The sequence below is a fragment of the Peromyscus maniculatus genome, chromosome 16 (genome assembly GCF_049852395.1).
Source record: "Peromyscus maniculatus bairdii isolate BWxNUB_F1_BW_parent chromosome 16, HU_Pman_BW_mat_3.1, whole genome shotgun sequence".
NCBI classification, from domain to species: domain Eukaryota; kingdom Metazoa; phylum Chordata; class Mammalia; order Rodentia; family Cricetidae; genus Peromyscus; species Peromyscus maniculatus.
The window spans coordinates 29,804,272-29,829,319 of record NC_134867.1 but is presented as its reverse complement, the minus strand read 5'-3'; the positions used below and the strand labels follow the sequence as shown (position 1 = coordinate 29,829,319).

General features: G+C 42.5%; 1 protein-coding gene across 6 annotated transcripts in view; it reads right to left on the bottom strand.

Annotated features, from left to right (window-relative positions):
- Nucleotides 1-25,048, bottom strand: part of Ncoa7 (nuclear receptor coactivator 7) — a 156,090-nt gene that overhangs the window by 126,137 nt on the left and 4,905 nt on the right. For all 6 annotated transcript variants that reach the window (XM_015999739.3, XM_076552540.1, XM_006981252.4 and 3 more), the window contains exon 2: nucleotides 5,601-5,720. In XM_015999739.3, coding sequence (XP_015855225.3) covers nucleotides 5,601-5,659 — 59 coding nt within the window. In that variant the 5' untranslated portion in view covers nucleotides 5,660-5,720. The remainder of the gene's footprint in view (nucleotides 1-5,600; nucleotides 5,721-25,048) is intronic.

Below are 25,048 nucleotides of genomic sequence, written 5' to 3'. Positions count from 1 at the left end.
AGATTTACCCAAGGTTAGTTTACTATTCAACAGAAGAATTTGAGGGACACGCGAGAGCCTGTCAGTATCACCCTGGCAGTCCTATTAGGGGCTGGTATATTGGCAGGGGGGGGGGGTTGGGACTGGAACTGCAGCTTTGGTGGAAGGTCCTAGACAGCTAGGAATCTTAGAAGCCGCAATACAACAAGATCTGAGGGCAATAGAAACATCTATAACTGCTTTGGAAAAGTCCTTAACCTCCCTGTCAGAGGCGGCCTTACAGAACAGGCGCGGTCTGGACTTACAGTTTTTGAGGGAAGGAGGACTTTGCGCTGCCCTAAAGGAAAACTGTTGCTTCTATACTGACCACACGGGGGTGGTAAGGGAGTCCATGACAAAACTCAGGGAAAGACTAGATGCAAGGGAAAAGGCCCTATGAGGCTCCCAGAGCTGGTTTGAGGAATGGTATGAAAAATCACCCTGGATGACCACCCTGCTCTCAGCCCTCACAGGGCCCCTAATTGTCCTGCTCCTAGTCCTAATGATTGGACCATGCGTCCTGAATCGGATTTCAGGCTTCGTTCGGTCCCAGGTAGACGGGGTTAAAATGATGGTCCTGAGACAAAGATATCAGCCTATACCAGAAACCGACCTTTAGGATTAAAGGTCAGTACAAGAGGAGGGGGAATGAAGAGTTAATAGAGAACTATATTCTTACTTAGGTTAAGCTAAAACCACAGCTCTTGAAAAGCTTCCATGGTGCAAAGCTTGCCTACAGCTCTTGCAAATATAAGCTGTTTTGCAAAAACCATGAGATATACCCAAGATTTCCCAGAAACTGCTTACCCACCCAAAGCCACCCAAAACCCCCAAGACTCAGCCAGGTGGCTGAACCCTGAGTAAGCCCTCCACCCCACCCGTGTGAAACTGCCCTATAAGAAGCCTGCAAGCTTGAGCTTCAGGGTCTTCAGTCCTCAGCTTGACTGTTGACCCGTGTGCACACGTACAATAAACTGCTTCTGAGTGACTCGATATCAGAGTGAAGCTTCTGTTATCAGCGCCGACTCTAACAGGACCATGCCTAGACTTGCATTTGGTTTTTTCAAGACTTGTTAAGGATCAAGGGGTTAATAAATACATAGATAATATACTTGGAGTCTACAAATCCTTTGCAAAGACATGAGGAAAAGTCCCAAGGACCAACCAATCCCACTAAACAACTACATCAAAACTCCACAAAAGCTCCTGATAACCAGGTGGCCAAGGTCAGGCCATCCTAAAAATTCACTAGGACTTATGCAGAGTAAATCCACCCAATGGGAATCCACTTTCCCACTTAAAGAGTTACACAGCTATATTCCAAATCATTAATTCAAAGGGAGATTATTAAAGTATGCTTTTTTAAATTTACTTTCTGGAGGCAGGGCCTTACTCTGCAGGCAAAGCTGGGATTGACTACTGGGGTCAACTTCATGTTCAACTTGAGACGCTCCTGCCTCAGTCTCCTTCCAATCTCCCTCAGATTCTGGCGCTAGGAATACAAGTGTGTAGCACTACGCCCATTTAAAGCAGACTCTTAAATTTAACCTTGCTGTAATTGAAGAGCACATCAATGGAGGAGGTTTGGTAAGAGAGTATTTACCAAACACAGTCACACAGCGCTTATGAATCCGCATGATAAAATAGCACACACTAAAATTGTGGACTATTTACTAACAAGGAAAGGGGGGAGGGGGGTGGGGGGGGCAGAGGGAAACAGGTGGAAAGCAGCGTGGGGCCACTGGACACATACAGTGGTAGCAAGCAGAGCAGGGAAAATCTTGCCTTTTCTTTTCTCTGAACACATCAGGCAGTTTCGGTGAAGTATGTGACTTGGTTTAGAGGAACACTGTGATTGCATCAAGCTGGCCTTGCCCTTGGCCTGACTTTGCGCTCCTTCAGAGATGGCTGGGACTTGCTTGGACTGCCCTCAAGCAGACTGCCCCAGAAAACGCTGCCCTGTGTTGTCCCAAACTGGCTCTCAGGTAAGCTCCAGTGGGCAGCTCCTCCTTATGGCAAAGCGAGCTTCATCAGGAAGCATTTGGAAAGATTTATACTCTGGAGGGCTCCTCTTTCTTTCTTCCTTTTTCCCTTCCTTCCTTCCTTTCTTTTTTCTTAAAATTTTTTTGGTTGTTTAACTCTTTTGTAGAGTCCTTTTGTTGTTTTGCTTTTTAATCATGTCGCCACTTCCGGCTTTCATTGTATAGCTGAACCATATGGTAACCTAACCTCTCTCATGCTCTCTCTCTTTCCCTTCCTCTCTCCCGTTTTCTTCCTTCTTCCTCTCTCTTCTCTTTCCCTTCCTTGCCCTTCTCTTCCCCCTCCTCTTTCTCCCCCTTCTCCCCTCTCTCTCCCTCCCTCTCTCTCCCCATTTCCTTCCTCCCCTTCCTCCTCTCCCTCTCCAGCTTGCCCTCTGCATTTCCTAGTGACAAATCTGTTAACTGCTTTTGAAGTCCCGCTGATTTTTTTTAACCTTGATCTAAATCCCAGAAAGTGCCAAGGTCACACGGAGGCATTGTTAGCTCTGTATGCCTTTTCCTTTGACTGGTTTTCAGAAGAGGATAAGGTACACGCATCACAAATAAGTGGATGTTTATGGGCTGAAAGGCTATGCCTTTTTCCAGTGTGAGTCTGCATGCTGGTTTAAGGGGCTCCCTTTATATTTTAAGGATAAGAAGTTAACATGGAGCAGGTTGTTCATCATCAAGCAGGTTTTAGCACTGGGATTTGGAAATCACTTTATAGCCAGAATAAAAAACATTCTCACTTTTAGAACTATCTCCATTGGGCACCTGTAGAAAAAAAGGAAAAGAGAGCAGGGTGGGGAGAAACAAGAACCTTGAATTCTACATCACATCCAAAACTTAGCTCAAAATGGAACAAAGCTTTAAACACAAAACAAAATATTATATATATATATAAAAAAAACCCTTCAGAAAAACAAAGCAAGAAGAAATAGCTTTAGAACCTAGGACAGGGACAGAAATGTCACATTTGACACCAGAAGCACAATTTACAATCCACAAGAGCAGAAACTGATGAACCGGACCAGAACACAGTTTAAAACTTTTGTTCTACTAAAAGAAAAACACAAAGCAAAAAAAAAAAAAAAAAATTAAAAAGAAATAAAAACAAGCCATTGGCTGCACCAGAATATTTGCAAACCACACATCTCATAAAGGACTATACATAAAATGTGTAATAAGTCCCCCAAATTCAACAGTAAAAGCCAGGAGATTCAATTTAAAAATGGGTAAAAGACATGAAAATAAATTTCACTGATGATTTAGAGACGGTAGTATTCTTATGAACAGACACTAGGCATTAATTAAAACTGCGATGAACTATTACTGCACACTCTTGGAATGGTTAAAATAAATACCGACACCATCAAATTCTGGTGACAGCGCAAACAGGGTCACTCAGACATGGCTGATGGGAATGCCATGTGCTACCACCATTCATTCTGGAAAAGACCAACAGTTTTTTTGTTTTTTTTTAATAAAACATGAATTTATTATTTGACCCAGCAATTGGGTATTTAACCTAGAGAAATGAAAACTTTAATGTTCACACAAAAATTTGTAGATCAATGATAACAAGCAGCTTTACTTATAACAGTCCAAACCAGAACAAATGTTCTTCGATAGAACAATGACTAAAAAGCTAACATCCTCCATCCATGGAATAGAACCATTTAACACACAGGAATAAATTAGCGATAACTAATACATACAACAGTGTGGATGGATCACAAGTAAATTACAGAGAGGAAAAAAACTAATTACCATAAGTTATATAGTATATGAGTTCATTTATAATAGTATTGAATTGAGAAACTGGAGCCTAGAAATTCACTAGTAGTTAAAAGAGTGTCAGGTAGAGTGAAGGGCATGAGAATGGTTACAAAAGGGCAGGACGCAGTATCCTCTTTTAGGGACAAGTTCAAGTTGACTGTGACACTGACCAAACCAATCTACTCACAAGATAGAACTGCATATAACTAAATATGCACACACACACACACACACACACACACACACACACACACACACACACACATGCTTGTAAATCTGGTAAACTAAACAGAGGTAGCACTCCATACGAATGTCAGTGTCGGGCTGGGCAGTGGTGGTGCACACCTTTAATCCCAGCACTTAGGAGACAGAGGCAGGTGGATCTCTGTGAGTTTGAGGCCAGCCTGGTCTACAGAGTGAGTTCTACAACAGTCAGGGCTACACAGAGAATCCCTGTCTTGAAAAACAAAAAAACAAAAAACAAAACAAAACAAAACAAAAACGTCAGTTTCCTAGGGCAACATGTTATTACTAAGGGGGAAGTGTATGAAGAATACAGGATTTCTCACACATGACATCTATCTACAAGGAAATAGATAATTATGTCAAAAGAGTTACACAGTTCTTTCCCTAAATGTACCAATTTTCTAATGGCTCATCCATTATAAGGCTGACCTCTTCCTACCCTATGTTGTTACTCTCTCTAGTCCCAAGAGCAGGAAACATTCTGCTATGATAAATACTCCAACTCCTGCTTTTCCAAGTACCTGATTTGTGATTTATTATTCTGACTTGGGCATGTCCTTTGGAGATAGCCCTGTGTTCGAATATTGACTCCAGTGCTGCATGAAATGAACAAAACATTTTCTGAGTCTTATGTACCTTGCTTGTTAAATGGAAATAAAATAACCTATGTCCAGGGCTTATTTTGACGATGTACACTAAAGCACTCACACACAGTAAGTCATCAATCTATCGCCCTTTCTCACTAAAAGTCTTAAATCTAGCTTAATTTTTGGATAAATACATTGACAAAAAAAAAAAACACAACCCACTTTGGTTTTAGTTCTAAGGCTTATATTTAGAAAATGGGAAATGCATCTTTACAAGCATAGATTGCAGGTTGGAGATACAGTGAGGCTAAATTCAGTTCTTAAGCATACCAACTTAGGAGCCCATAATGATGACTTGACACCCAGGCTCTCTCTGAGGCCAACCGTATTATCGATCATTTAATTATGACTAGTGCGTGACAGCCAAGCAGTGGCTCAAACCTGTAACAAGCAGACACCAGATACTCTATCATCAAGCACGCATACATTAGAGGAGCAGAAGCCTTAAGACATGGGATTCTAACGACATCATCTCACCCATCCCAACTACAAAACACGTGTTTTCTTAGTCATGACTCACTGTAATGCTTTAAATGTGTCAGATTTTAAATCAGTGCCCAGTCAATTAAATTCCTGACCGGCAGGAGCTAAACACCCAGGATTAACACTCCAAGGAAGCCGCTGAGCACAGAATTCCATGCAACCCACAGGTTAGCACAGGACTGCAATACCCTCCAAGGGGCTGGAGCCTCAGAGAACCATCAACTTAGAAAGACCGTCATTCCTCAGACGCTAACTTCACAAAGGACAAAGGATAACTTCTGTTGGTCACTCCCCCTCCTGCAGAACAATCATACAGAACACAGAGTGCCAAGTAATTCTCGAGGCCAAAGTCCTCTCGAGTGTTATTGTTTTAAGCCACTGATAGAATTTTGCAAAAATAAACGCTTACCGAGCAAAATAACTCTGTTTCCGTTCCTTCTGTTCCTTCTTCTCCTCCTTGGTATCCATAATACACAACCAAAAGTGCAAAGTACTTGGAAACGTCCTTTTTAATCAGTGAGTCATATTCCTGCAATTACGAAAAATAAATAAATAAATAAATAAATAAATAAAGCAACTATGAGTTGAGAAGTTTACAATGGCTAATAGGCAGAATAAAATAGAGTAGAGTTACATGGTCCAAAACAAATGAAGGATAAACTTTAACCAGGAAATAGTCACATGAGTCAAGTCCAAAATGCAAATGGGCTGAGAATGAAGCAAACCACAACACTACCATGAGAATGTTTAAGCCACAAAGCAGACTATGGATGGGAAATCAAACTGAAACGTTTTCTTCATAATTAATGATTTCAAAACGAAAACTCCCACTGACCAGAAGACTGAGGGGTAGGTAGTGCTGCATGATGCTACTTACTCACTAATTTTTTTAAAATACTCTGCACAACATCTCCCTTTCCTAGTAATGCATCATAAATCGTTCTCACAGGTAAATATGAAGACGGCTCACTTAGGTGTACTCCAGAAATGCGTTTTGCTCAAAAGTAAACCCACGTCAGCATTCTCTTTTGCCTTCAGGAACATGTCAGCAAGAAGACCCCACTTGAACAAATGTGGAAACGAAAGCACAGAGGCTCAGGAAATGACTTGGGAAGCGGCGGCTCTCTGCACTTGCTCAGCCTCTCTCCGGCCCGACATCCTCCACTACACTTATTGCAGTAGTGTAAACGAATTTTTTTTAAAAAGCTTCTTTCTACATCAATCATCCCCAAATACCACTCGAGTCATGCTCTTCCTCCTCTGCTCAAAATCCTCCATGTCCACCCACTACCAGCTTCAGCAAGTGGATTTCCTACTGCGCTCTCACACTCACCCAATCTCATGTATGTCCATCGATCAAATTTCAATTTAAAGAAAGCAAAGCATGTTTCTAAGATAAAATTGTTTATGTATTTATTTCAATTAATGCATCTGTATACATAATATACATTATAGGAAAGGCACTATTATACTTACTGGAGTTCAAGCTAAATGAGGCATGAGATTTGCTCTAATGGAATCTACTGCCATTTGTGAGGTAGACGCAATATTGCAATATTATGAGACATTCACTGTTTCAGAGGAGACACAGGTGCCACAGATTATGGGAAAAATAACAACCACTCAAAACCAGTATCCCAAAATGTACGTACCTCAAAATGCCATGTTGGACATGAAAACATGCATTTTTTTTGTCAATTAAGAGCCCTATTGTTTTAAAATCATTTTTAATTATGTGTATGAGTCTGCTGTGTGCGGGTATGTGCACGTAAGGGGAGGTACCGGAAGAGGCCTCAAATCCCCCCGGAGTTGGAATTACTGGAAGTTGTGGGGTGCCGGGAACCAACCACAAGCATTCTACAAGAATAGTATATGCTCTGAATTGCTGGCTCATCTTTTTAAACCCCAAAACTCTCAATATAAACAGACAAACAAACCCACTCAGCCTTAGATGGCCCACGTGATACCCTTATCTCACATAGTAAGGACATGGGCATGAGTGTGGGCTTCCCAACACAGGCAGAGGAGAGTGGTTCAGCTGGAACCAGAGCAAGAGAACAGAAGAGCTCTCTGCTCCTCCAGTGCGAAGTGCGCAGCACAGTAACGTGGGACTGAAAAACAAGGCACGGGAAGGACAGGCGTCATGGAAGGAAGATGCCTTTGTCACGCTAAAGAGCCATACATCATCCCAGCTAGGCATCCCATGCTCCCCACTCGCCGAGGCACTTGCTGGCCATCTCTAAGTGAGCACACCAAAGCCATGGACTGTATCTGCAGCTGGTATGCCATGAGCAAAGAGTTCCGCGACTGTTCCTGAGAACACCAATTTTCTCATCCTTGGTACATATGAAAGGAAGTCACCAGAGGAGTCTCTGGTGAGTCAGTGTGGCATCATCAGGATCAGATGATGACTTGGAAGAATGAAGGCAGTAGATTTGTGAGAAAGAACTTAGGGTTAAAATGGGTGAAGGGAAGAAAGCTCAAAACTAGGCAACAGCAATTGGTACAGAAAGGAGAGTCAATTCGAGGAAGGCTTGGGAGGCAGATGAATTGAGATTTGGCAGTCTATTCAATATAGCCTGCACAGGAGAAGGAATGAAGATGATCTATATTTCTGCTTCAGGGACCAGGTGGACTGTGACAGCAAAGCCACCATTCAATGTACAGGAAGAGGCACAGTGTGCGGGGGATGGAGGTGGTAATAAGGAGACTGAGATCAATGTTGGCTATGTATGCCTTCCAAGGGCCTGTGGGTGCTCAACTGGAGACATTCTCTAGTCTTTGCTTAATTCGGTTACAATGAGAGCACAGGAGGATAATAAAACACTAGAGGAAAAAGAATATGAAGTTTGCAGCATATGGTTATCATTAGGAGAAAAAGAAATGAAAAGGAAAAAAAAAAGTACGATGAGATCACCCTGGAAGCTTGGCATGGACTGTGCCTTCAAAAATATAAAAATAATAAAACTCCTCCATGGGGAAAACAAACGTGAGCAAACAGCCAATGTGTGGTAGCAACTTGAAGCTGCCAAAAAAATAGCCCTCAGGATTTAGAGCATAAAAGGTTCTGTTTTGATGAAAGTAACATAATAAAGCATTCAGGGTGCTTTATTACTGCAATAGGTACAGAGAGCTGAGAGACCCCAGGAGGAGGGAATACCTTATCAGAAAGGTAGGAGTGGAAAAAGGGAATCAATCTTGATGTCGTTTATTTGGGCTCCTTATCTCCTTTATTAATCCTCAGAACCACTTCACTCAGAAATCCTCACTGTCTAAAGGTGGGGGCGGGGCATGAGATGTCAATCAATTTCCCTTACTCGGCAGCACTGGAATAGGGATTTATTCCATTTGGCACACTCTGGTGTCGTGTAATAAACTTTGGAGTCAAAAGCAATCAGAGACGAAGCAGATAATGTCGTATGGGATCTGCAATGGCCAGTGTTACAGCAAAAACCGTGCAGGTTAAGACAAATGTGGCTATCAACCAGCACCGAGTCCAAAGAGCAATGAGCATGGAGGCCACACTACAATGAGCTGAGGTCATTTATGTGCACACAAGAATCTGGGTGATAAGAAAAAGGTGGGAGCTGAACTTCCGGCTCTAGCTAGCTCTATCCCACACTATGGTTTGGAATCGGGGCCCTTTCTCAACTCCACCCTTTCCTTCATTCCTTTCCCAAGCTTGAGGCCGCTTCCTTTTCCTGATCGGGTCTAGCACAGGCCTTTCTTAGTCTGCCCTTTTCTCTCTTGGGGAATGCAGCTCACTTGTTATCTGTTACCTCAGGGCATTGCACCACAGACTGTGACAAGCCTCCTCACTTAGCTTCCACAGGTCCAAACCATGAGCTGCCTTCAGGCCAAACAGCACCTTGGTGGACACGTCCTTTGACTCTCCCCAAGTATATGGTACTACAATTAGTAGAAAATTCAGATAGACATTCAGACAAATGACTGCGTGCGTGCGTGCGTGCGTGCGTGCGTGCGTGCGTGCGTGCGTGCGTGCGTGCGTGCGCGTGCGTGCGTGCGTGTGTGTATCAAACAAAGAATTCTGATGGGTGATACTAACTCCTTCCAGCTTTTTTCAGAGTCCTGAATGGACTGAAATCCTAGGCTCTCCATCCTCCCTGGGCCACGTGGCCTAAAGTTCTCTTCCACATGGCGCAAACATGTAATGGTCTCTGTTGATTAGATTTCTCCTCATGAATAAAAATGAAGTCATAACAACCTAATTGGAAAATTTTTATATTGAAAGCTGGGCCAGAAGCTAATGTTTGATTCCAGTACAAAAATATTGATAAAAATAGGCAAGAGAGGGAAAGAGTAAACAACCCGAGAACCGACATCTGCTGCTACTGTTCTGTTCAGAACTAATGGAGCCCAAGCCCCACCCCATCCCCAATATTCTATTAGATAAATTAAATATGCTAATGTTGCTTGTCTTTAGGTCTGTGAATTTTAAGATGATTCTTTAAACAAGACAGATGCTCTCATTTCAGCTCGAAACACAGCAGCAGATTAACCAGAAAGAGGTGGGCAGTGGACACTATGAAAATGATTTGCAGAGAGCACCATACAGCAGCCTTCACGCTTCAGTGAGGAACCAAAGCTCCTAAGTCAGTCTCTAATGGGAACTACATTTTCCCGGGTAAGTGGTTATAATGGGCTTCTTAAAAGCCCTTCATTCACTTAATGTTGACATTTTCTCACATCAATACACTCTAGACCAGAGTCTCCTGTATTTATGGTTTATTGTAGATCTAAATGTGTTTTCTGAGGGAACGCAAGATAAATCTTTCATCTAAATGTCTTTGTGTGTGTGTGTGTGTGTGTGTGTGTGTGTGTGTGTGTGTGTGATTTTTAAACCAGAAGGGCCAGTATCAGCCTAGATTCAGTTCATTTTCAAAAACACAGAAACCCTCCCCTCATTAATGCTATGATACAGAGAAGGTTTTGCTTTGTTTTTTTATATTACTAGTGCAGTGTCCTCTGTGTGAGACCGTGGTACCACTGACAGAATTCAAGAGCAGAACCAGTGGAGACTCCCTATCATAGTAAGTCAGTGTGGACTGCACAGTACTGCAAGGCTTCTGGACTCACACCTGACACACTGTAGAGCCTTGGGCAGGCAGGTAGAACCAGTCAGGACCAATCCACAAAGCCCTGCAACTGTTTCTCCAATAACATGTTTCCTAATATACAAATGAAATAACGACAGGACATGTACCGGGGCCTCGTTACACTGAGTCTGGCCACTTCAGAACAGACCAAAATGTACCTTTTATACAGGCACTTCCTTCCAGAAAATTACACAGAGCAAAACATGACAGGTGTTCATTCTCTCTCGGAGCCACATTTAAACAAAGGAAGGATATTCAAAACTCACTATTAACCCAGGTCAGAAATTTGAATGTTTTTCTTAACAAAAGAAACCTAGGAAGAAAGACATAGAACTAAATACAAATTTGTGCCACAAACCTTTGAGAAAGCCAGGAGGCAATACCTCAAATAAACAAATATATAATCATACACAAAAAGCAACAACTAAATGGAGATGTAGTGACCATAAAGACCCAAGAGTTATGCTTGAAGCAAATTAATAAACAGGGAAAGGTTCAGAATCTGTTAAGGGTGTTGTCCCCAGGGAAATGCACCTAAGTTCTTGGATGGTAAAATAAGTAGTAGACTCCATTCTAGTTTAGTTTCTCTTCCTTGGAAACCTGAATTAAACAATGAGTTTCACTGTGCTCTTAATAAACAGTGAGAAAACCCCACCAAAACTACTCCATACTATAAATAGAGATCCATCTCTAGTCTCAACTGGTTATTTTACAAGTTCCAAGAAGAGGAAATTCATTATGAGGTTTCTCCAAGACAAAAACCAGGAATCTGGAGTGATCAAATATGTAAGAAATGCTATAAAGCTGAAAACGGGAAAGGGTTTAATTCCAACAAAAGTTAGAAAGAGGATTGTGTAAACTATACACTAGAGGACATTGCAAAGGTCTCAAGGACAATGTAAGAGATGATCCAGAACAGGAACCAGTGACCCCTGAGATTCAGCAGAACCACAGAGTGGATTCCCGTTGAAACATCTCCTGTGGACCAAATATCCTCAGCAGATATACAGAGGAAGGGTAGCCTTCAGCATCCTGGAAGCTCAGGAAAGGCAGGAGGCTGTGAGTCACCAACCATTAAAGATGAAAAACGCATGCTCTGGTGTTGGCAGACACAAAGAAGTGTGGAGCACAGAGGGAGCAGCTGACTGCCTGGAAGAGGACGGGTGTGAGAGAGAGACAGCCATAGGTGATGTCAGTGCTGGGCTCTGAATGAGGCCCTGGAGGCGGGAGGTGAACGCAGAAGAGGCTGGGTAGAATGCGGATGTACAAGTGGATGTCAGGGAACGAGCGGGGCTTGGAGAATCCTCAGCGGTCTGGTTTGGCTGGAGTGCAACTTTAGGAGAGGATGATGATGATGTCGCCAAAGGGATACTGGCAGAGTCAACTGCACTGACCTAATTCTCCTCTTTCATTTTTGAAAACCCCAGCGTGGGGATTTGGAAAGGTGAAGCAAGCTCCAAAAAGACGTTTGGTCAGCTTTTTTCCATCTGCTGATGGACAAGACGGAGAAATGCAAGCCAGATGTGTGGATGGTTATTTTCATGGTTGGATGCATAAGGGAATCACTGAATTCACCACTGAATTCCAGGAATGGGCTAGCTGAGTCACTAACCTACCTTGGAGTTAGAAGTTGGTCTCAGTCCTCTCTCTGCGGGAGAGGATGTCACTGGGGGAACTGAGCATTCTTGTTTAAGTCCCAGCCGTTCCAGTCAAATTACCACAGACTTAAGTGAAAGTACACTGACTTTTTTTTTTTTTATCAGCCCTTTAGAAGGACAATGGACCTCTTTGGTTGCAATATTCAAAGTAAGGAAAGCCTCAGCTGTATGTAAAAGGGGGTCAATTATTATAAAGTGGAGTTTACCCCCAGTGCTGGCGAGGCACCAAGGAAACAGAGAGGTGAACTTACTGTTAGCACATATGAGTATGATTCAAAGTTTGGAACAACAGTAAGGTCCGTATTCTCAGTGTCATGACTCAATTGTGCACCCCACCCCCACAAAACACTCATACTACCTGCCCAGAAAATTCATGATTAGCATTTATTTCCAGATCTCACATTACAGCAGAAATGTGGAGTGATTACAGCAAATAGGATGTTTGAGTGCCATAAAACTAAAGTTTAAGCCGGGCAGTGGTGGTGCACGCCTTTAATCCCAGCACTCAGGAGGCAGAGGCAGGTGGATCTCTGTGAGTTCAAGGCCAGCCTGGGCTACAGAGTGAGTTCCAGGACAGGTTCCAAAGCTACACAGAGAAACCATGTCTTGAAAAACCAAAAAAAAAAAAACTCCAAAAACTAAAATTTAAGAATATTAGCCAAACAAGCTGGCCAGCTTCAGCCCCTCTCTCCATATCTATTCAATACAGTACTTGAAGTCTTAGTTAAAACAGTGAAACAACTAAAAGAGATCAAGGGGATAGAAATGGGAAGTAAAGAAGTAAAGGTCTATTTATTTGTAGATGACATGATAGTATACATAAGTGACCCTAAAGATTCCACTAGGAAACTCCTATAGCTTATAAACACTTACAGAAAAGTAGCAAGATACAAGATTAACTCACAAAATTCAGTACACTTTCCACATACAAAAGACAAGCTGATTGAGAAAGAAATCAGAGAAACAACACCTTTCACAATAGCCTCAAACAATATAAAATATCTTGGATTAACTCTGACCAAGCAAGAGAAAGACTTGTATGATAAAAATACCAAGTCATTGAAGAAAGAAGTTGAAGAAGATATCAGAAGATGGAAAGCTCTCCTATGCTCATGGATAAATAGGATTAATAGAGTAAAAATGGCCATCCTACCATAAGCAATCTATAGATTTAATGCAATTCCCATCAAAATTCCAACACAATTCTTCACAGAACTTGAAAGGACAACTTTCAGTTTCATATGGAAACACACACACACACACACACACACACACACACACACACACACACTCCCGAATGACCAAAGAACTGCTGGAGGAATGACCATCCCTGACCTCAAACTGTACTACACAGCTATAGAAGTAACATAGCATGATATTGTCACAAAACAGACACATAGATTGACAGAATTGCATTGAATACCCAGACAAAAGTTCACATACCTATGGATAACTGATTTTTTTTTTTTATAAAGAAGCCAGAAGTTCACACTGGAAAAGAAGACATCATTTTCAACAAATGATGCTGGTCAAACTGGATGGCTACACATAGAAGAATGCAAATCATTACATACTTCCTACCCTGCACAAAACTCACCTGCACATGGACCAAAGACCTTAACATTAGGCCAGATACACTGAATCTGATTGAAGAGAAAGTGGGGAATAGTCTTGAGGCAGTTGGCACGGGAAAAGACATATTGAACAGAACACGGATGGCATACACACTAAGAAAAACAATAAATAAGACGTCATGAAACTGAAACACTTCTGTAAGGCAAAGAACACCATCATTTGGACAAAGGAGCAATGCACAGAATAGAAAAAGATTTTTACCAATGCACATCTGATAGAGGGCTAATATCTAAAATATATAAAGAACTCAGAAAGCTGGACATCAAGAAAAAATAACCCAATTAAAACTGGGGTACCTACATAAACAGAATTCTCAAAAGAGGAAACTAAAATAGTTGAGAAGCACTTAAAGAAATGTTCAAAATCCTTAGTCATTAGGGAAATGCAAATCAAAACTATTTTGAGATTTCATATTACACAAGCCAGAATGGCCAATATCAATAGAACAAATGACCGCTCAAGCTGGCAAGGGTGTGGAGTAAGAGGAACACTCACCCATTGCTGGCAGGAATGCAAACTTGTACAGCCATTATGGAAATCAGTATGGTAGTTCCTCAAAAAGATAAGAATCTGTCCTCAAGACTCATTATACGACTCTTGAGCCTACACCCAAAAGACACTTCACCGTACAACAGGGACACCTGCTAGACCCGGTTCATTTTTTGCTCTATTCACTATAGCCAGAAATTGTAATCAACCTAGATATCAATCAACAGGTGAAGGAATAAAGAAAATGTGGTACATTAATACAATGGAGTGTTACTCAGCCATTTAAAAAAATAATGAAATTTGCAGGTAAATGGAACTGGAAAAAAAATCATCCTGAGTGAGATAACGCAGAAAGAAATATGGCAGGTATCCTCTTCTGTGTGAATGTTAGCTGTTAAGTCACTGATAAGCAGGCTCCAATCCATATAACCACAGAGGTTAGGTAGAGAGTAAGGGACCAGGAGGGAGGGAGGGATCTTTCTAGGAAGAGGAAATAGAACAGATAGTTATGGATGGGTGTGTGTGTGGCAGGGGTAGGGTGGGGTGGGGGTAAGCATATTGGAATAGGAAATCAAACAGAGAGGGAAGAAGGGGAAGGGAGGGAATATAGGGAGGCACAGCTCAAACTAAGGGGCATCTGAGGGTCATATGGAAACCTAACACAGCAGAAGCTTCATATATATATATGAGGGGGTTCTAAATGAAACTGCCAAATAATGGGGTGGAGAGAGCCTGAACTGGACATATCTCACCATCTAACGAAGCTTCAGAACTGGGAATAGGTTACATCTAATCAAGTCCTTATTATCCCAAGAGGGTCCCAGGAGAACCCCCACCCCCCCTAAACAACCCAAGTGGCTGCTCTCCACAAACTGACAGCAAGGCTCTATTGCCGAAGTCATCCACTACACAACTCACTGAACGAGGCAAAGGCAAGCCGGTGCCAATCTACCAAGGGAGAAAAGTAAACACCAGCCCAGCAACAAACCACTCCATCTGAAAGAGGGACCCGACGACGACGATGATGACGAGACAGGCTGGTGCAATGGTGGCACATGGCTTGTGGGAACAACCAACCAATATCTGATTGGAGTTAAGGCCCTCTCCACCAGATGGAACCCATGTCCAGCACTGCTTGGGTAGCCAAGAACCTGAGACCATAGAGACCATGGTCCTAGAGGGAAAACCAAATACTACTGTCCTGCTAAAGGAAAGCAGCAATAAAATGATTCCTAAAGACATTATGCTATACTCACAGATCAGTGTCTCGATCAATCATCATCCGAGACGCTTCCTCCTGTAGCAGATGGGAATACAGAGACCCCCAGCCAGACAATGTGCAGAGTGAGAGACTTTGGAACACTCAGCCCTAAAGGGGATGTCTCCATAAAATCCTCTCAAGGCTCAGGGAACCCTGTGCAAGAGGAGGCAGAAGGAGTACAGGAGCCAGAGGGGATGGAGGACGGCAAAAGGAATCAAGGTCTTCTAGACTGCATCTGAACTCCGGCAGCTGTGGCAGCATGGACAGGGCCTGCATGGGTCTGCGCCAGATCAAGTCCTAGACCTGAAAGGAAACCTGACCTATGTCCATCCCTAACCCAGAAGCTATTTCCAATTGATAACTACTTGAAAATGAAAAAGTATGTCTCTCCAAGGGAATCTCATTGGAGAAACGCAGCACTCTTAAGGGTAGGGCCCTGCCCAGCAGTAGACGGCCAATGAATAAAATGAACTCAAAGGTGTTTTTTGGAGCATCTTTGCCTCATAATGTTAAATCAGGGTGGGTTTTGTTGTTTGCTTGCTTTTTGGGTTTTTTTTTTTTCCCTACCTTACAGGACCTTTGCATATATAATACGGCTACAAGTTTTGGGCTTTTATTGGATTCCCGAGTATGTGAATGTATGTGTCTCTGCATCTTGTAGGCATTTCTGGTACATTTTCTTTGCTTCTTTTTTTCTTGTTCAATTGTTTTGTCATATTACAATGTGTTTGGTTTTGATTTACCTTTTATTTTAATAGTCCTTAGAGGCCTGTTTATTTTCTAAAGACAGAAAGGAGGGAAGGTGAGAAAAACTGGGAGGAGTAGAGGAAGGGGAAACTATAATCAAGATGTTCTATGAAAAAAAATCCACTTTCAATAAAATAAAAGAAAAACGGTGTACATATGCAGTGTAAAAAAAGAAGAGGAAGAGGAGGAGAAGCCGGGGGAGGGTCAGGCCACATGGGTCTCCACAGTTTCAGAAGCAGTGGGATACTTTCTTGACCAACCATTCATGTGAGCTTGTCTGGAGGGTGACTCACGCTGCAGACGGCTTCCGCCTGTACGGATATCTCGTAGTGTTAGTGCACTCTCCAGAGAAGCATAGAGCTCATCCAACCTGCTTCATCTACGTAAGCTGGGTTCCACCGAGCAAAGCATCACAAAGGACATCTACAGCGCTCATGCCTGTAATCACAGCACTCTGGAAGCTGAGGCAGGAGGATGGCCTCTTATTGAAGCCCAGTGTCCGAAACAGAGTATGTTGTACGTAGGCCTAGGTTGAAATAAGCACGATCCTGTCACAAGCAAACACAGGCTGGTTCAACAAGCAATTATCCGTAGGAGGAGAAATGAGTATGGTTTGAAATGGAACCAGCATTGTGAAGTGATCTGACCTTTTGGGGGGGGGGAGGGGGGACTTTTTTTTTTTTTTTTTTTTTTTTTTTTAGCTATAATTTTCCGAGAATCTGGGTTAAGAAAGAAGCCTTTGGGGAATACCTTTTCTTTTTAAAAGTTTACTACGTGGCTCCATACAAAAAGTCTGTGTAAAATCATCTGTGGTAGACTGGATTGTAGTGTTACACACTCTTCCCGCTCCCCCCCCTCCCCGCCCCCATCCCCCATTTGCCAATGCAGTGACTGCTGTTTACACTAGTACAGGGCTATTATTTTTTTTTCTGTTGCTGTGATAAAATATTCTGACACAAAACTTAAAGGAGAAGAAGTTTGCTTTGGCTCACAGCTCTAGGTGGCAGTCCATTTCCAGGAAGCCACAATGGCTGCAGGCAACAGGCCACATTGCATCCATGGTCCAGGAGCACAGGATGGGTGTGTTCCTCCTTTTCATTCAGTCCCGGGCCCAATCCTTAAAAGGGTGCTGCCCACATTCAGGGTGTGTCTTCCCAATTTAATTAAATGAACCCCAGGACAATCTAACCCCCGATTGAGACTTCCTTCCCAGACAACTGCAGATTTTGCTAAATTGACAAGCAACATTAACCAGCACACAAGGGAGGTACTTCCCCATCTCCACCCGCTCTGTCACGTGATGTCTGACCCGCAGACCAGACCGTGAGCACTAATGCGGTCACTTGTTCTGACACAGGAGCATTACCACCTGTCGAGTCGCCATTCTCTACCTGATGAACCAGCTTGGGATGGCTGCTGTTCCTTCTTCAGCTTGAGGACGAAGTTATAAAGGACATGTGGAACAGACCTGGACCTCAGCCCTGCCGAACTCAGTAGAGAGCAGCCAGACGGCAGTCAACCTGCAGGCTGGTCAGCGTGACATAAATACCTGGGAGTCTAAAGCCACTGAGGTTTGGAAGCTGTTAACAGTGAAGCTTTTTAGAGCCCAAAGCCCGATACGCCTTCAGGAACGTCCTGACCCACATATGGAGTTTCATCAGAAAGACCAAAACACAAACCATAACTGTGTTTATATGGATTTCTAGCCGGCCCTGGCATATCAGAACCCACAAAGTAGCCAAAGGACACAAGCAGCCAAGGTCTATTTTCTCCCAGTTGTCTTTTATTCCATATCCAACTTGCTTGGATATAGAATATTTACTAAGAAGACATCTGCTGACACCTTGTATAGTCTTGGGACATTCATCCAAAGACTTTTCTATTCCTTGATATTATGGGTTGAATAGACTCACCCCCAAAACCACAGATTGAACTCACAATCTCCAGTCCCTCATACTGGGGCCTTATTTGGAAAGTGGGTCAGTGAAGATGCAATTAGGTAAGATTAGGTCATGCTTCCGTGTGGGGCACCCTAATCAATGTAATGGCTTCCTTATAAATGGCCATGCTAGGTAAAGACAGTGATGTGGCTACAAGCCAAAGAATGGCAAGGGCCACTAGCAAGTGACCAGAAGTAAAAGATACACTCCTTACAGAGGAAATGTATCTTTGCTGATAAGCAGATTGGGGGACGTCTGCCTTCAGAACTGTGAGAAAACACATTTTGATGTTTTGTTTTGTTTTTTCAGATATTTTACTTTATGTGTACTGAGTGTTTTACCTGCATGTGTGCTTGTGTACCACATGGATGCCCGGCATCCTCAGAGGCCAGAAGAGGGCGTCAGATCTCTTACAATTGCAATTACAGTCCTGAGCCTCCATATGGGTGTTGGGACTTGAACCTGGGTTCTCTGCAAGGGCAATGAGTGCTCTTAATCGCTGAGCCATCTCTCCAGCCCCCGTTTCTGTTGTTTTAAGCCACTCTATTTATGATACATCGTTCTAACAATCCTAACGTGAAACTATACTGATCTTGGATTACTTCTCTATATTACCACTGTTCCCCGAAGCATGCTGTTGGAAAAACTTGACTTTCCCATCAGGACTATAGTGCTGCTGTCTCTCATCACTTCAAGGAAAGAGGAGAGTTCCATTCAGGGAACAGGCAAGTATACTATGTTGAATAACAGTAGACATGCATCCAGTCAACCCCAGTAACCAGGAGATAACTGCATAAGAACTGACATGATAATCAAGAAAATATTTCATCATAAAAGAGAGTTGAAGGCATTCTTACAATATGTGATTGTGTATTATGCCACACACATCATACTTCAGTGATTTTTTAACAAACAAAATCCCACAGCTAGATTTCTCGGTGCACTCTGGCATGACCTGTGTCATTTTGTACTTCATTCTTCAATATTCTTTCCAGCCAGACTTTGAATCCTGAAAAGGCATGGACTGTGCTCAGGCTGTGCAGGAGGACAAGCCAGGTTTACACACTGGGGTGGTCTTGAATGACAACAGTCCCCATAGGTTCAAATATTTGAATGCTTGGTCCCACATGGTGGAACTGTTTGGGAAGGATTAGGGGGGTGGGGCCTCACTGGAGGAGGTGCATCACTGGAGGTCGCTGGAGGAGCAAAGGCAATTCCCAGTTAGCTCTCTCTGCCTCCTGCCTGCGGATCGGGTTGTAAGTTCTCAGCTACTGCGACCATACCTGCTGCCTTTACCCCCCACCATCATGATGAACTCTAACCCCCTGGAACAAGAAACCTCAATCAACTCTTTCATAAGTTGCTTTGGTCATGGTGTCTCTTCAAAACAAGAGGAGAGGGAGACACATGGGAATATGCATCATAACTCCTAGCTAGACACAGGATTAAAAAAATTATTTTTAATTACTGAAATGTGAGTGGGGTGGGTATGTACACATGAGGCAGGTACATGAGGAGGCCATAAGAGACTGTTGGGTCATCTGGAACTGGAGTCACAGGTGATGGTGAGCAGCCTGACATGGCTTCTGGGAGTCCAATGTAGGTCCCTGAACCATCTCTTCAGGCCCAAACTAATTCTGACTTATTGTTAAATAACAGAAACTAACCTTAGTCAATAGAACAATAGTTCTGTCATTATTTAGATCTTTAACGAAAAATCATATGCCACATCAATAGAAGTATCTGAACTTTTGTTTTGTTTTGTTTTTTGAGACAGGGTTTCTCTGTGTAGCTTTGCGCCTTTCCTGGAGCTCACTTGGTAGCCTAGGCTGGCCTCGAACTCACAGAGATCTGCCTGGCTCTGCCAAGTGCTGGGATTAAATGCGTGTGCCACCACTGCCTGGCCTGAACTTAAAACCCTATTTTTAACAAAAACCCATGTCTTATACACTAAGATATACCTTATGTGACATATAAAACAGAAATTATAAAGATATAGACATTGTAAATTTTTCTTCTCATAGCTGATGGAGTATATGAGTCCCATTTTAGAACCACTGGTCTAGACTTTAAGAGCAGTTATATAAAACAATAAAACATCTCCTGGGATTTTTGTCCTTTCCAGAAAATATAAGATCTATAAACTAATAAATTCACAAACCTTAAATACATTCTCTGACAGGTTCATAGAATTATCTACACCAAACAAACGGTATTTTACCAATGGTAACAACCAGGATTAATTAGCACATTACCAGACTCCCACTGGTAAGCGCACTGCCAACTGTGGCATCCTCTGACACTGAATACTTCAGGGTTTAGATTGTTTGGGAAGGAAAATCTAGAATTAGATTATCACGCTAATAACATATGACTAAGAGAATCAAATGTAATATCCTAATCTTAAAAATGCAAATATGAGAAGCATATCCAGAGAAGATAAATGAACCCAACACCTATCAATCATTCCTAAGGACGTGAGCCACACAGGAACATCCTATGTTCTTGTGCGTCATATACACATGGGTAATGCTGTGCCGCAAACTGAAGACCACAGAGCAATAAAAGATGCAGTCCCTGTAAGTTTACTGTAAGGACAAGTAGGCAATAAAGCATGCCAGCATTTAGTTCCCTTAGACGGTGTTTGTGAGATACTAGCCAGATGTGGATGACTGAAAAAGTGTGAGAAAGTTCCAGCTAGGGAAGGGAACAGGAAGCTTGCAGGCGGGAATTCTCTCCTGTATGAGTGCTGATACATGTGGGTAGGAGTGGGTAACAACCCCGAGGCTGTGAAACCTGGGGCAAGTGCGGTGCCCTTATCATCCACTCGGGATTCTCTGAGCTAAGTTCTGAAGAAGACACCCCTTCTAAAAATCACATACATCTTTTCACTTGTTCTATTTTTCCAGAGAGGTCAGGGACTGACCTCACCAGTAGAACACTTGAGGCTTTGGTTCCATCTCCAGAACAGCGACACACACACACACACACACACACACACACACACACACACACACACACACACAAACACACATACTCACCACAAACTTGAGGCAGATCTATGCACACACCAAGAAAGTTACATGCAAGAAAATACCAGCAGATAATGAGTGGGTGGAGATACTGAAGAAGTGAAATTACAGTAGCTCAGAAAGGAAGGGACAGTAAAATATGTCAAACTGGCCAGGCAGTGGTGGTGCATGCCTTTAATCCCAGCACTCGGGAGGCAGAGGCAGGCGGATCTCTGTGAGTTCGAGGACAGCCTGGGCTACCAAGTGAGCTCCAGGAAAGGCACAAAGCTACACAGAGAAACCCTGTCTCAAAAAACAAAAAAACAAAACAAAAAAAAAATGAGTACACGATCTGTAAAGACAAGGCAAGAATACAGAAATTCTATGGTATATGGTTTGTAATAAATATTTGATAATCATTGTAAAACATGAACAGGTAAAATGTGGGGAAAAGAAAATAGAAATCACCCATGCTCTCATCAAATGGAGAAAAGCCTTAATATTTTAATCACGATTTTGGCCTTCCTTCTATGTAAACATACCTTAAAATCAAATTAGGGTCCCTGCTCTTGACAACTCTACCATCCCTAAGCATGCCTCCCAGAGAAACTGGATTCACCACTGAACACACAATCTGATATTTAGTGCACTTATAATGAATGTCTCCCAAGCGGTTAGATATTCTTTAAACCCATTATTTTAATAACTAAGTATACACGCACTGTCATTTTTTAAATGGTTTCACTGTTGGAATTTACTCAGATTCTCATAATACTCGCGACGACAGCTAACAGAATTGCTTACTTTGCACCAGGCAAGTTTCCAAGCACTTTATATAAATTATCTGATGTTCGGAGTGATGTAGGAGGTTAGGTGCTATTATTATCCTCATCTGACAGATGAGAGTTGAGAAATTAACTGCCTAAGTTCACATGGGCGGCGACAACAGGATGACCCTGTAAGTCACCTGCTGTAGCATCCTGTTCTTAGCCCGTCAACCATGTCACTGGCCTCATTACCTTAGTGTATACTCAGAATCACTGGGTCTGAGGAATTCTAGGACTAGACCATCTTCCACCTAATGGGTAGCAACATGCCCTCTAACCTTGATATGAAACAATTCCTTCTTCGTCAGCCTTGTTCGTGACTTTTATAATCTGCTACAATAAACTCCATCTCTTTGATGCCATCAAGCCGATGCTTGTTCACAGCTCAGCTATTTTAAGTTCCTATTTTGTGAATTTTCCATTTCTCTTCCTAACTAGAATTTTTTTTTTAAGTTAAGGAATAGTAAATTGAAAACATTTTGGAATATGACTCAAAACATCAAAGACTATTGCTAGCTAGCTCTTTCGGTGGGACTTAATAGATGGGCAGTCCTTAGGGAAATCATCACAGCTCAGTTGTAAATATTTAAAAACATAGACCTAAGCAGGCCCTCCCAACAGATAGAGGAATACTCTGAACTGTGATTTCCACCACCCAGTAGAGGTTGCATAATACTCTAGAATAGTTGTCTGGTGCTTGGAACCTTCTCCTCTCAGTTCCTTCTATCAACATGTTTGGGAAAGAAAAATCTATAATTCTGATGTTTGCAAGGTGAGTTCAGAATTAGAGAAGGAAACAAAGATCTGGAGAGAACAGCACCTGCAGAACTCTCCTGCATTCTTCCTGAGCTACAAGGCAAGGGAATTTGTTTGCGAAAATAATCTACCGGCCAGAAATTTCACACAAACAGGGCGAAACTCTGTTAAAGACTGTTGTTAATAGGTCATGAAAGTCATTGCTCCATACAAGGCAGTTTGTCATAAATCGAGTGCCTGGCATACCCTCTGGGTTGAAGTTTAACATGTCTCACTCACATAATAAGTAATTTTTCAGGATGGGCTTTTTCTGGATAGCTCATGTCATCTTTTGATGGCAATGTTGAATGCTTTCAACTTTTAAGGGGTGCCTCTCTTCTTGTGAGAGCCCCAAATTTCATGACACCCTTTGGAATGCTAGCTCCTTTAAGTACCAATCACAGAGAAAAGCCTAGCATTGAAGGCACGCAAGAGACTCTCCCAAACAAGGATCATAGTGAATACAAAAGTTATTTTGCAAGAGCATGGACACAATATTTGGTGAAGAGTTATTAAACCAGGATTACTAGAAATGATAAGGGCAACTCCATGTATTAGATGGAGTTGGGGTGGGATGGGAAGGCAAAGGGATGGATAGTTAATGATTCAATTTTGTTTTGTGTGGCTGATCAGTCCCACTTGTTAATCAAAACCAGCTCACTTTGAAAAGAAGGGCAGTTTTACTACTTATGAGAAATAACTAGTCTGCTCATTCTCAGGACAGAAGCCCTGTGTGGGCCATCACAGCTCCATGTGTTTGCAGAATCTCAACTAAGAAAGGCCTCTGGAGGCGACATCTCAACTGTTTGGCTTGCTAACACACATGGAGACTGGTGGGGTTTTGTTGTTGGCAGTCATTTTTGTTTTGTCATGACCTCAAAAGGTAGTTCTGGTTGTTCTGGAACTCACTACACAGACCAGGCTGGCCTCTAACTCACAAGAGATCCACCTACTTGCCTCTGCCTCCTGAGTGCTGGGGTTAGAGACGTGTACCACCAGAAGCGGCTAAGAGACCAGTGTATTCTAGGGAGAAGGGACAGCAAGGAGAAGTGTGCTTGCACATGAAGTGACCACCAGTTTTACTTCACTGAAATAACATTCCTAACTTGGGGCTAATAAACAAATCAAACAGGGTTTGTGGTACACGATGACCCACTGAATTTCAGTCTGGAAGGGGGCTTGTCTAAGAACGGCTGTGGGTCAAATAGCATCAAGGGGTAAGGGACCGGAGATGAAGTCCTCAGAACCCCAGAGAACAAGTTAAGATGTATGCACTGTAGGGACCGTGTACAAAGTCTGAAGAGAGAACTTCGGCAGGAAGGCTAGTGGAGCTACAGGGTGTAGACTCTAGGTCCCGAGCACCCGAGGTGCCAGGCCAGGTGGTGGGACAGGCTACGTTAGAAAAACAGTAGAGACAAATGAGTAGGCTTTCTGTTCACCTTTTCATATAAAAAAAAAAAAAAAATCTCCCTGCAGGGTTTTCAACTACAATCTGGCTACCATGGATAGGAAAGAAGAGTCTGGGGATGAGGGGAAACTTTCAGGGTACACCTTGCAAGCTATTATTTAGTCCAAAAACTACTTTTAAGAAGAATTGGAGGTAATTAAATGAGATGCCTCTATTCGAAAACCTTCCTCTAACTTCCGGCTACGTGTCAGGTTGCACTTGAATCAAGACTGTTTTCCAGCCAGAGTCCAGGTTTCCAGTGACGACTACTCACAGAGGAGGGGTAATTCCTATGTGAGCCTGAGAGGCCAACACATCAAACACAGTATCACACAGTGGCAAATAACTACTTACCTGGCAAAATTCAACCCGTGTAAGTTACCTGTCATAGCTACACAATGGACAGAGTCTGGCCAATTAACTTGGGAAAATATCATGGCAAATGAAAGAGACTCTCAGAAGAATGAGTATTGTGATTTATTAGAACAAGGCTAAGCCACACGGTCTGCGGACACAGAGGTGAGATTGGCCAGCACAGTGATTGCTGGGCTAGCTTGGATTCACCCTTTGGCTAAAAATGAGTTTTGAAAAACAACATACAACCTTTTCTCTGACGTAATGCATGCTAGGAGGCAGATTGTCCAGATATAAGTGAACTAAGTCGAAAGGTTTCACCAACTCCAAATAGCTAGGGATGTGCATTCATCCAACAGTTCAAAAGTAAGTAGAATTTAACATTGCAATTTAGTTTTATAAAACCGCATGATACTGTTTCCCATTTGACTGTATACACAAGCACCAGTGTATCAAAATTTGAATACTGGCTCAAAACTCATTCAATGTAACCAATTTGCAATGTGTTCATCAGAAACACCATGTGTCCAGAGATCAGCTATGCTATTCCTTCATTTATTTGGCTTAATGCTTTGT